This window comes from Eublepharis macularius, chromosome 18 (assembly GCF_028583425.1).
Source record: "Eublepharis macularius isolate TG4126 chromosome 18, MPM_Emac_v1.0, whole genome shotgun sequence".
Classification (NCBI taxonomy): Eukaryota; Metazoa; Chordata; class Lepidosauria; order Squamata; family Eublepharidae; genus Eublepharis; species Eublepharis macularius.
Window position 1 is genome coordinate 37975962 of NC_072807.1, and position 13766 is coordinate 37989727.

At 43.5% G+C, this 13766-nt stretch overlaps 1 protein-coding gene across 1 annotated transcript; it reads right to left on the minus strand.

Annotated features, from left to right (window-relative positions):
• Positions 1-4130: 4130 nt before the first annotated feature.
• MCEE (methylmalonyl-CoA epimerase) lies at positions 4131-13026 on the minus strand. Its single transcript, XM_055002663.1, has 3 exons — positions 12953-13026; positions 6167-6507; positions 4131-5402 (listed from the first exon to the last, which is right to left on the minus strand). The coding sequence occupies exons 1-3, from the start codon at positions 12981-12983 to the stop codon at positions 5250-5252; spliced, it is 525 nt and encodes a 174-aa protein (XP_054858638.1). The 5' UTR covers positions 12984-13026; the 3' UTR covers positions 4131-5249.
• Between the last annotated feature and the right edge of the window lie 740 nt (positions 13027-13766).

The following is a 13766-nucleotide window of genomic DNA, read 5'->3' on the forward strand; positions in this document are numbered from 1 at the left end:
GCATGTCTTTCAAGGGACACATGCCTCCTTTGTGACACAGCTCTCTGACTGACTTTTGGCGTCTGGATGCTAAAATCCACAGCACAGGCCAGAGACCGCCTCCTTGCTGAAGCCCAGTAGCTCTTGCAACTGAGCAGCGTCTGGACGGAAGACTTCCACACAGCCCTAGCCGTACCAACTTGATGTGCAGTTATAAGCTGCCCTGCGGATGCCCACCTGGGAAAGAAAATGCGTCTGATTCTTTCCCATTCAAGCTATCTGAGCTAGCACCCATCCCCATAACCTGTGGCAATGATTTCCCCAAATTAATGATGCGTTGTGCAAAGAGTGACTTCTTTTTCTCTGCCCTGGACTTACTGCCAACCAACTCCATCGGAAAGTGTGCAGTTTAGGGAAGGGGCTATTTTTTATTATTTATTTGCTCTGGGGCAGGCCTTTTGATTTTTGCTGTGAATCTTACCCTTCCATCACCTCCCTTCAAAAACCTGCAAAAGGGGGTGGGTGGATGAGAGAGAATGAATGAATCCCCCCTCCGTTCGCACACATCCAAATTTAGGAGCACTTCTGTTTCCACGCTTGGCTACCCCTTGCTGCGTATGACAGCACAAGACCCACAACTGCAAATCATTTACACCAATTCAGAAGCTGTCAGGAAATCTGAACTGGACATTAACAACTCCCAGAATATGTTTTTTTATCCTACAATCAGGTATATTCATTAATATGGCATATGGGTGGAGATTTTAATCCAGAACCATCCTATGGCCAAATTCAATGCCCAGTGGTTCTCGTCCATCTAATCTGTATATTCAACCATAACCACAGGTCCAACATCACCCAATGAGCTTTGTGATCCAGGAGGATTTGAGAGTGTCTCTCCAAACTCCTTTAAGACTAACTAACTTTACTGTAGCATAAGCTGTCGAGAACCACCGTTCTCTTTGTCAGATGCATCTGACGAAGAGAACGGTGGTTCTCGAAAGCTGATGCTACAGTAAAGTTGGTTAGTCTTAAAGGTGCTACTGCGCTCTTTACTATTTTGCTACTACAGACTATCACGGCTAACTCCTCTGGATCTAACTCCAAATCCAATGTTCTAGCTACTACACCACACTGCTCGCTGTCTAGGCAGTCTTACAAATCTTGCAGCCCTGATTTTATTCACAGCACGGGAGTGCCATTATGTCGGGTCAAACGATCAAATAAAACTCTCTCTCTCTCTCCCTCCAGCTTTGCATAATGCAGCGTTTGCTTCATGAGCATCCATGACTGGGGAGACTGTAGTTTAATCTTTTTTCTGCATTTTGCTTGATATTTGGCAGGGCCCCCACGGGGCCAGATCCAGATCGAGGGTTGCTATAGAGCACTTCTTTTTAAAGACTGCATGGGACTACAGACACAGAGATGCGATCCGACGTCAGGGAAGGGAAGGTAGAACATGACTGACTCCAGCCCCCAGTCCCTGTCTAGAATAGCCAGTTATCAGGATCACATATATATTTTTAAAGGCTTGCCCCAGTTACTACCACAGGCTGGGGGGACGGCATGTGCAGCAACCATGTGAACATATTCGGTTAAGAAATGCATACAGACAATGCTTCTATACACTTACGAGATCCAGCCAAACCAGGCTGCATTTCTACACTGGCCTATTTTTCAATCTTATTTGTTAGCAACCGTGTTATTGACTCCTGCAGTCTGTCTACCAAGCCGTGGTTGAACTGCTTTACGCGGCTATCTAAAATTTGTTTTTAATGCAATTACAAACGAAGGCAGATTAGAACCGCGACTCGCACGTTTGCAAAATCAGTCCTTAATGAGGTCTCTTGCAATTTGTAATAATCCCATGTTCCAAGCACATTATACATTGAGGGTGATGAATTATTCAGTTTTGACTGAAGGTAAATTTACAGCAGAAATCAAAGTTTACTTTATCTCTCTCCACTCCGGAAAGTGCAATATAAAACGTGCGAATTTAATGTGCTCTTAATTAAGGGTGCTATTAAGGAGGCGTTTTATACTCCCCTAAAGGAGAAGCATAAAAGCACAGATGGAATTGAAATATTTCACCATAAACCGGGTGACTCAAATAATGGGGGGGGGGGGTAACATTTCTCCAAACACAGGAAGATGCCTTGCTAAGTCAGTAGGAGGAAAGCAGAAAATGGGAATTTGTAATGTCTGAACAAAACCAGCAGGAACCTCCCAAATGAAATCATTATGGCAACAAGTCCTAGTTGTTGTTATGCTCCCTTTCCTGCAAACTGTGGTTTGGAAGGAATCTTGTATTAGCAGCAAGAACTCAAACCACAGTTTGTCATCTTGTTTGATTCTGATGACACACTGGAAATGAAATCCTAGGATTTCGCTGTAAGATGACCAAGAAGTAGGGTCACCAACTTCCAGGTAGCAGCTGAAGATCTCCCAGAATTACAACTGATCTCCGGGCAACAGAAATCAGATCCCTTGAAGAAAATGGCTTCTTTGGGATGTGGATTCTATGGCATTACACCTGCTGAGATCAGCCCCCTCTCCAAACCCTGCCCTCTCCAGGCTCCATCCTCAAAATGTCCAGGAATTTCCCAATACGAAGCTGGCAACCCGACCAAGATGTCTTTGAGCCATGAGTGTGTATTCGTTTGTATGTGAGGGGGAGGCAGAATAGCTCGAGAGGTGGAGGGGTTCTGAAGCACTTTCCTGCAGCCTGTGACTGCTCTGCTAATTGCAGAGAGCAAAAGGAAATAGATGAGAACAGTACAAAATAGCCATTGCAAATACATACCATGCCTACGTCGCACAATGAGACAGTGATTTTTTTTTTTAATTGGCACATATGTTCAGAGCACAATTCTATGTTCCAAGTTTGCAAATGGCCTGACCTACACACTTGTTTTCCAGGATACTTGCAAAATGCAATCTGATTGTTGAAGTGAAGCCTCTCAAAAGGCGCACTTTCCAAGGTCTAGGGGAAGAGAAACTCCTTCTTACTGCTAATCTTTGACCTTTTTTCAAATGTTTACAGACAAATGCTCAAAAAAGCAATCCTGCTGTCATGCCGTTAAATGCTTTACATGGAGAATCTTTGATAATAGATTTCTTTGGCCTTGAGTTTTTCTCTCTCTCTCTTGTTTAATTCTTTGTGAGCTGTTAAATATATCGGAGGACTTCAGTATTCATTGTTCTTAACACTTACATTTTTCTGACATAAGAACTCTTATTTAAGAAGTAGGAAAAATCACCGTTAGTGTGTCAAGAAATTGATGTAAAATAACGGCTAACTTTTTCATGAGGTCAGGAACCTTCCAGGGCAGATTATATCTGAGTCAAAGCTCACTCACAGTGCAATCCTAAACAGACTTACACCCTTCCAAGCCCACTGAAGTTAATGGGATTTGAAGGATATTAGTAAGCTTAGGACTGCACTGTAAGATGCTCGCTGTGCTACACAGACAGCAAATGCGCCATAAATCTGCTTATATTTCCATTCCCTGTAAATGGATGATGTTATAAAAGAGAAAGGGGAGGGAATTGTTCCCAGAAGGTAAAAACACTTGAAATTGACTGCGTGCCAAGAAGTAATCTAAAACATGCTCCATCAAAAAGAATGGGAGACGGGAATGTCCCAGAGAAGGTACAGGAGAAGTTCCCGATGGATCATGTCCCAAGATTCTATGAGTATACAGAATTCGTACCAGCTTTACTGGCTTAGACAAGTATTCTGGCATCCACAAAGGCTGAATTCTTAAATTATGCAAAGATCACACTTCTGAAAACTCACACAGAAAGAGCTCTCTTAGGCCTAATCCACGTGGGCCAGAGAATGAGCTGGTAGAGTCCCAGGATGGTAGAACGACTGTACCACTTCAGACCATAGATTGGGGAGGGATTACATTTTTAATACTCCTTCCATGACAGAGAGGGGAATCCCTTCATGTAGAGAAGTAGCACAGGGGCAGGGAGTGAGGGGAGACTGGCTTACTAGAAGCTCTTTCCTGTACAAGCTTTTTTTTTAGTTGCAGGGATTTTGTTAAAATCGGAGGAGCATTATAACTGGTATCTTTCGCATTCATTAGGAGGTGGGAAAGTCCATTTTACCTCTTCCAAGTGAGTAATCCTTGAACGAGAACGGGCCAACTTTACATATTTATTTCATTTATGTTTTAAAGTTCTTTGTACGTTGCCTCTTCAGAATCGGCTTTAAAGGGTTAACAATAAAAGCGTGTCTTCTATACACACTTGCCAAAACGTCTATAAAGGTGAAGATTTTTATGAGACTATTCCTATCAATGAAAACCGCGGCAGAGATTTATGACTTTGAAATTTCTGCCACGGTTTTAATAAAGTATTGCAGGAAAACTGAACCACTGCAAAAATTGATACTGAGATTTGAAATTTGACAGAAAATTAAAATTTCACACAGGAAACTTGTAGACTATTGCTTGAGTCCGGAAACACATCTTCTTTTGTAATTCGTGATTAGTTAAACTAGACAAAAGGGACTACAGGCCTGCAGGCAATTAAAAATAATTGGAAACTATTAAGAACACGTAAATCCATGTAAATGAGGCACATTTGAAATGAAATACCGCTTCCGCCAGATCCCTGTTTCATCTATGCCTATTTCTCATTAGGAATCAAAAAGGCAACTTGCAAAGATGGTGCTTATTGACAGCCATCAACAAGAAATTGCTTAGCAATTGCAGACACCCGTACACGGATCCTATTAGCGAACGGACCAACTGAAGGAACCAATCAATGCCAGTCCTTAGAATGGTGACAGCAGAAAACATGATTTCCTCGGGATTGATTCGTTAAGGGAACACTGGAGCGGGTTACTAGGAAAAAAATCTCTATTTCTTTCTTATTTGCAAACATGGAGCAAAATAACAGGAAGATGACTTAGAAATCTACCAAAGGGATGCAAAATTATGCCCAGGAATTGCCAGGCAATGGGGAAACACCCTTACACGCACTCAAGTTGTGGTGCAGCTAGGCAGTCCCAAACCACCTGGAAAACAAAAAAATTATTTTGGTAGGTTCAGTCGGCCGAGCAGCTTTCCAGTTGGGAAGGGGGCGGACAGGATACCCCAGAACCATATTTGCAACTTTAATTTTCTTTCTCACGGCCATTCACACCACCACCATAGTCTCCACTCAGCACTTAATCAGGAGTTATGATTTTTAAACCCACCCCAGAATCTGAGCCACAGAGGCTGTTAGTTTCCTGTTCCAGCAGCCAGGATCACAGCTCAGGCTTCTTCCAGTTCCACAAGGACTCCACCGCAGTCTTTCGGATGGAGAAAAATCACCGGTTTCCCGTGGGCGCCTATTTGAGCCTCTTCACTCAATACTCGGATCTGTTTCTTCTTCAGGTCTGCTATAGCAGCTGCAATATTGTCCACCTTAAAGAGAAATGGGCTTAAATAGAAGTATTATAAGGTTTTATAATGTGATAGAACTACCACTACTTTTTTTAAAAAGATGAAAATAATAAAGGAAAACCGTAGCAGGGAATCTACAAGACAAGCCATAAAAATTAGTAGAGCCAGTCTAATACAGGAACAGGGCAACCTTTGTCTGAAAATGAGTGTCTGAAAATGATTTGCGCTGTTAGACATCACTGGATATTGCGCTCTTTTAAGCCTTCCAGACTGTGTCCACACATGGTACACACATGGTACATGTGCCTGCTTACCTCAGACAAAATCTTTTAGGAACGTACTTTGTTTCTTTAAACATACAATCCAGTCGAAGTAAAATACTTTTAAATTCCCTGAACTTTAATGGGAGTGAGCCATATTCTTAATTTTTAGCCTGCTTCATCCTGAAGATTTAAGATAGTTAAATTCTTAACCTAGGAACTCACAGACCCAAAAGCTAAAAAACAGTCTGGGCTTTTCCCAAAAGATCGCCCCTTTGTTCCTGAGCCGTGGTTATTTCCCCACCACCACCACCACTTTCTTCCTGAGGGCTAGAAACGTAACTTCTAAAAATGAAATCCACACACACACATGACATGCTCGGGATTCCAGAGAGAGCCCACGGGTGACAGTTCCAGATGACATGCGACTCATATTGCTTTTCCATGAAGCAAAGTGTGTGGGTTTCACGTAGGATAAAGAAGCTTTCAAATAACAAGAAAACCAGGACACAAAACAATGAATACCTCGATGCAGACGTGGTGCAGCCCTCCTGCTTTGTTTTTCTGCAAAAAGCTGGCCACCGGACTTTTGTCTCCCAGCGGGTGCAATAGTTCCAACTTGGTGTTCCCCAACTCCACGAATACCGTATAGACACCGTGTTCAGGAAGAGGCACGGTCTCGCTCACCGGAGCTCCTAGCACCTCCTTGTACAAAGACTTGGCTTTCTCCAAATCAGGCACCGCGATTGCTACGTGGTTGAGTCGGCCCAGTTTCCACAGACTCCCTGGAGACTTTTGGGCCGAGGGATGGGAAATGGACAACGTTCGTACTAGCGGAGCGGCAGCTTGCAGCCGGGAAAGAAACCCTGAGAAGATTAACAGAGATCAGAACAATCCGTTTGCATCCAAACAACAGAAGTAAAACCGGGGTGGGCCTTTCCCTCCTTCAGTGGCACCCAAATACACTCCTCCTCCATGTCATTGTGTTATGGGATTGTTTTGCAAAAGTGTGCAAGGTGGAGCTATGTGGTGGTAAGCATCAGGGAGGAAGGGAGTTATCTACATCCTGGAATCCTTTAATTCCAGGGCTGACTTCACCTCTGGGGAGCTGCTGCAGTGTAGTAGTTAAGTGGTTGGGTTACGAATCAGCAATCTGCCGATTCGAATCCTGCTACTGCCACAATCTCAGCCTTGAGGTGGCCTTAAGTAAGCTACTCCTCTCAGCCACAACTCCCTAGCTGTATTATGCAGAGGACAATAACACGGACTTTATTCACTGCTCTGAGTGGCTCTAATTGGTCCAGAAGATTAGTATAGAAGCACACTGTCGTTATTCCGTGGCAATTCGAGCAGACCTACATCTAGCAACTGCAAGAAGGCTCTCCCACCAGGATTTCATATTGGGAACGAGTGGCGTCCCAGAAGGCCACAAGTGCAACCTGACACCAGCTCCAACCAGCACCATTTTTATCCAAATGTTAAAAGCTGGGCATGTCTGAATGGTTCTATCCTCTCTGCGCTCAGCCTAAGAGTCTCTCTACACACAATATTTTTGACACATGTTCTTCATGTGTCAGGAGATGCAATGTTAGCCAGGAAGTGTAGTTTTAAATTACAGAGCTGGCGGAGATCGCTCCAGAGGGGACGGATTCTCTCACAGCCTTCCACCACCTCTGGCATCTCCCCTTCTGGGCCCTTTATCCTGCTGAGGCTCGGTTAATTCAAAGTTTTAAGTAGGGTAAAAGCTCCAGAAGGGGAGACAGTCCAGCATGCCAGTGGAGGGCTATGACAGAATCCATCCCCTGCGGAGCGATCTCCGCCAGCTCTGCCTTTCAAGACTACGCTTCCCGGATAACACTGCATCTCCCGACACTTGACGAACACGCGCCGAAGCGTCTCGGGCAGAGACTCTAAGGCAGCATTTGACATTTGCCACAACCCTTAACGGGCCTTGAGTGGCAAGAGATGGCGCTGTCCATGCCACCCATCAGGACTTGGGAAAGATGGCACCCCTGAAGGGAGGGGGCAGTTGTGTATGTGGAAAAAAAGGGTCCAGATTTAGATTCTGGGCGAGACAGAAAATGTCCTGAGTTCTCTCCTCCACAGGTAGCCAATCGGCATAAACACTGCCTGTGGAGCATCTCCTTAGCCGGAAAACTAGTATCCATAGGACAAATTCAGACCTGCTTGGCGTTCCGCCAGAGATTCTAGGCAAAATCCATCCCCACATTCTCCACTGCTCATTCTCCCCCGAGTCTCCAGGAACTTCTCCAGGCCAGAGTGGCAACCCTACCTCCTATGGAGCTCCTTCCTTCTCAGGAAAGCCAGCAACCATCTCCCTGGAGGGTTCTCACATCTAATTCTCCTAACTGTAGTCAGCGGTTGATTTTACTTCAAACATTTTGAGGGAAATTCACCTTCTTCTTTGCTTGAAGGGCCCATTCATTCAAAAATACTGGACTGAAATATTTGGTATTATATCTAGGATATTGGGGCTGGGGGGACAAAGATCCACAATTAGCATTCATTGTTACCAATGGTGTAGTGATTAAGAGAGGCAGGACTCTAATCTGGAGAACCGGGTTTGATTCCCCACTCCTCCACTTGAAGCCAGTTGGGTGATCTTGGGCTAGTCACAGCTCTGTGGAGCTCTCTCAGACCCACCCACCTCACAGGGTGTTTGTTGTTGTGGGGATAATAATGACATACTTTGTAAACCACTCTGAGTGGGTGTTAAGTCATCCTGAAGGGCGGTATATAAATCGAATGTTGTTGCTGTTGTTATTATGCCAAAAACAGCTAAACAAAAAGAGGAATTTGATATTGAATTTACTGATAGCTTCTATACTACAATGACTCAGTCACAGAAAACTAAAACAATACTTAATATTTGGGATTGGTTGAGAGAAGTTTGATATATGACATTAATGAATAAATTCACAGTTTGTAAATATTTACAGGAAAACAAAAGCAGAGACATGAATGGTATTTATCCAACAACAGCAACCATTTATGGACAGTGGGGAATCAGACAAACACATTCATTCATTCATTCATTTATTTTTAGTCCACCTTTCTCACTGAGACTCAAGGCAGATTGCACAGAATGAGGTTAGTAAAATCAGAATCAAGGACATTTCCATAAACAATGCCATAGGGTAAATGAGCCAGTTTGGTGTAGTGGTTAAGAGCCCAGGACTCTAATCTGGAGAACTGGGTTTGATTCCCCACTCCTCCACTTGGAAGCCAGCTGGGTGACCTTGGGCTAGTCACAGTTCTCTGGAGCTCTCTCAGCCCCACCCACCTCACAGGGTGTTTTGTTGGGGGGATAATAATGGCATACTTTGTAAACCGCTCTGAGTGGGCAGGGTAGAGGCCACCACAGAGAAAGCCCCGGTACGGGATACTGTTGATTTCACCGACATGCAGGCTGGCACCTGCAGGAGACCCAGTTTGGATGACCGAAGCTGCCGTGGGGGAGCATAGGGAGGGAGGTGGCTCCGTAGGTATGCCGGACCAAGGCCATGAAGAGCTTACATAGGTAAGATGTATGTAAATACACAAGATGTAACATACTGGTCAGATTTAAATGATGCACAGACTTCGGCTTTTTTGGCTTGTCTTCTTTCACCGCTTTAATTTCTGAAGTTTATAATGATTTTTTTTAAAATGTTACAGGTTTGTTAAGCTGAAAGAACAGCCTTTGGCAAATCTCACATTAAGCAGGCATAAACTGGTCTCCCCCATCTGTAAAGACTCCGTCACAGAAGTACAAACTCACCAGGATAAACCTTTGCAGGAGAGCCCGCTTTGTGTGGACCTCCCCGGCTGTTAAGCATACCGTAAAACAATGGATGTCGCAACGTTCACTAATGTGTTCGAATGTTAGTATGAAGAGGCTTCCGCATTTCAGATTCAACATGGCTCCAGGGCTGTGCGGCTGTCAAGTTTCCTCCATCTCATTTCACAAGACAGAGTTCCCAAACCGAGTTTCAGAGCAACAGAGAAAGCCTCAAGCGCCCCAACTGGAACTGGGTTCCGGCTCTTAGCTTGCTTAGTCCTGATGGTTAATCCAGCCCTGAGTCTACGTTAAAAACACCACACAAAAGTAAACAAAAAGGGCAAAAAGAGGACAGGGAAGGGGTAGTTAGTAGCCACCGGTACAGAATCAGCAAACCAGGGTGGCCCACTCCTACTGAGCTAACAGTATTTGAATAAGACTTCACACAAAAGAGGCTAAAATTGCAATCCCCGTTACCTAGAAGACTCTGGCATCAAACTGATTCTTTGTTCTTAGTCCAGCATTAGAAACCGGTTGGTGGTGGGGCATTTTTTCGTCCCCAGTGCCCCATTTGAAATGCACGCTGAAAGCTTTTCTCAATTAGCACTGCAAGATGCGCTGCTCATTAGCTTCCCCAGTAGTGCACCCACACCATACAATCCGCTCACCCTCACTCGTCTTCCGTGCCCACCCCATTCCCCCAGCCACGGGGGCGAAAGATGAAGGCTAGAGAATCCTTTCTCTTAGGGCCACAAAGGGATAGGCCAAAGCGGCGGAGCAGACCACAGAAGTGCAAAGGAAAGGACACGCCACAACATAAAAATTGGAAGTCTTGTCCAAAATGGGAGGGGAGGGGAAAGCCCAAACGCTAAAAAGCCAAATGGAAAGAAAGAATAATCCGAGAAGGGGTTTGAGGAGCTGCTCAGACTACTAATGATGCTAATGCTAATTAGCGAATAATAATTAATCCAAATACTAATAAGCCAGCCAGAGAAGCAGCAAGAGGAGGCCATCAAGAGCTACAAAGGCATCTCTGTGCGAACAGAGGACAGAATAAGGATTCATATGGCCTGAGCAGCGTTAGAAACGCTGAGGTCACGTACCCGGGGGTGGTGGCCTGAAGTGGGTGTCTGCAGGAAAGAGATCTCGGGGCTTTGGTTGAAGCCACCTGAAGGCCTCAGTTGAGTACAGCTGCAGCCATTTAAAACCAGAGAGAGAAAGAGAGAGAGGCGAACATATTCTGGAATTATTAGGAAAGGGGTTGAAAGCATGCCATTTTATTAAAATCTCCATGATTATTGTGTACAAATGCCCACATGCAATTCTGATGGCCTCTCCTTAAAAAGTATCTGATGGTGCTTGGGTGAGGGGAGGAATAAAAAGATGATCTTTAAAAGAATTGGAACAGCTTCCCTGTACGACAAGGATAAAGAAACTGCAGGGGGAAAAAATCAATGAATGCTTTGGGGAAAAAATCAGTGAATAGGGGCATGAAGGCTGGTATAACGTGGTATAACGTGGAGACAAATTTCTATGTCTTCTTTCTCATAACACTTGAGGTCACTCTCTTAAGCTTGCTGGCAGTAGGTGGAAGGCAGTCAAGAGCAAAATTTAACTTATGGAACCCTCTACCACAAGACGTGATCGTGGCCATCAGCTTAAATGGCTTTTGTAAAAGGATCATATTTATTTAAATATTTACATTCCCATCTTGTCACCCAGAAAACCTGCGGCAATTTGAAAATTAAAAATGTTATCAAAATAAATACATTGATTAAGACATTAAAATAAGTCTCCAAGAGAGCAAAACAACAGAGGGTTTTTTAAAAAAAGCAACCAAAACATTAAAACCAGCAAACAATTGCCAAAGTTAAAATCTATAGTATACTGCCGTGAGATGCATACCAATTTAAATGGCTGGATTCACAGGTGTAGAAGACCTGTGAATCCAGCCATTTCTTTGGACAGCCTTTGATCCAGCCTTATCTTTGGACAGATGAAAGAAGCTGGAAAAATCTAGCCCTACGGGTAAATATTTATGCCATAATGCCCTGAGGAGATGCCATGAACCAGCCCCACTGGAAGGAACTAGAGGTGTATCAGGGCCCACTGTGGACTAGTTCCTTGCTAATATAGTCGGTCCAAGACACTGCTAGGTTCGCTATAATTTTATCTCCACCTAAACAATGCTTCTGAATGCTTGCAACTGCAATTTAAAGATGCACACTATGTATTTAATTCAAGCAACTAAGTGTGCAACCACAACACTCACATTCCCCAAAAAGAGGAGGAGGAAATCTTATTTGGGCCAAAAATGACTTTTCCACGGGGATCTGGTACATTTCCAGAATTTCACCAGCTGTGTAGATAACTGCAAATGATTAATCACCAAACATTCAATTGGAACTGAAGCAGGGCACGAAGTCTGCCAAAAGTGGAGACTCTGAACAATTCTCTTTTGCTTCTATTTATTGCTCCCATGCAACTCTCACAATGGTATAACAATTCATTTCATCAGGATGGGGGGGAAATATTTTTTTTAAGCAGATGGCTACATCCTAGACAGCCACTTTTTATTCAAGTGTAGCTATGTTTGGGGCAAAAGGCACCTTTGATAGCTTGCAAAAAGATTCTTTATGAAAGAGAAAGGCAAAATAATACTTTCAAGAGACGGAGAAATCTGCACACCCACAATGAAGCCACAGAATACAAAAGTTAACCCAGAATGTTTGAGAACAGAGAAAGGAGATCCTGAGTTCTCATTATAAAGGAAGCAAATTTCTAGTCCTCATAAGGTTATTTAAAAAGGCCTAACAGTGAATTGGCTGGATGGATCAATGGAACCAGGGCAACAATGTGCCATGATCAAGAATTCAGAATACATCCTGGCTGCTGTTTAGTTTCTCTGTTGTTTAAAATGTCAGGCTTAGAACTGCTTGTGCATTTTTTCTACTCTGAATTAGATTTCTGCAGGTTTTAATTCTTTGCAAATTTGCATTTATAGACCCTATTAAAATTGTTTATTGAAACGTCCTTGAATTGACTGTACTGAGTCACACTAGCTTTAATGTTCATGTGCTGTGCTTGCCTGCGCACTGGATGCAAGATGCGCCAAGCCAGAAAGGACATAGTGCAGTCCTTTGCAGTGTTACACCAGTCTAAGACAAGTGATTTCAACGGGCTTAGAATGGAGTAACTTTGATTAGGATTGCACCGACAATTCTAGGTACCAGGGGGGAGAAAGCAGGATCCTGAATCACAGCTCTAGAAAAGCGACAAAGTGCAGAAAATTGGAACTGAGAAGACGTGACAATTTGCAAAAAGGATTCTGCTTTCCAGGGGCAAACCCCAGCCTGCTCCGTTGGCCAGTGCAATCCTCTGCAGAGTTACTCCAGTCTCAGCCCATAATCAAAATGCAATACAATAATAAAGAGATTAAAATAAGTCTCCAGTAGACTGCAGAGGATTGCGCTAGGAGGCGGGCGGGGGTGCCAAGAGGGGGGTCGTCCACTTGCGAAGAAAAGGCATACCTGCCGCCAGCGTCCGCATGGAGGCCGCCATCTTTGAGCCTGGCACGTCTCTCCGAGTAACTCTACGGACAGCCGCTCCTCTGAAGCCAAAGCGAAGGAAAAAGGGTGGAAACCGGCAAGGGACATCTGGCGGCCTCTAGAACAGCCTGCAATCTATACCCGATTGTACTATATATTGGATGCCCCAGTCATTGATTGCATTGACTTACGCTGTGTTTATCCACCTTGAGTCCCAGAGAGAAAGGTGGACTATTATTATTATTATTAGTGGTGGTGGTGGTGATGTTAATATTAATATTAAAGTCTGCCTTTTTCATAAGAAAATGAAAAATAAAACAAAATCCAAAACACAAACCACAGTCAGCTACAATGGCACAAAATAGTGCACAAGCTCTCGCAGAAGCGGCAGAACTCTTTCTTCAATCGGGATGGATGCGACACAGTCCTAGAATTGCTAATGTTCTGTTTCAGCATTTCTTCAACTCTGTATTGGATCCTCGCTAATGCCATGTCTTTGCAAACTTGCATTTTATTTATCCTGTGGCATAGTGTATGGAAATGTCCTTGCTACCGATTGTACTAATCTCACACTGTGTAATCCACCTTGAGTTTCAGTGAGAAAGGCGGACTATAAATGACATAAACAGACAAACAAACACTTTATTTATTACATATATTTATCAATATATAATTAATAAATATATTTATTAAATAAAATTCATTGTTAAATATGATTGAATATTGTTAATTATTAAATATTAATAAATATATTAAAGAAATAGTAATGAATATAAATAAATAATACAGCATCATC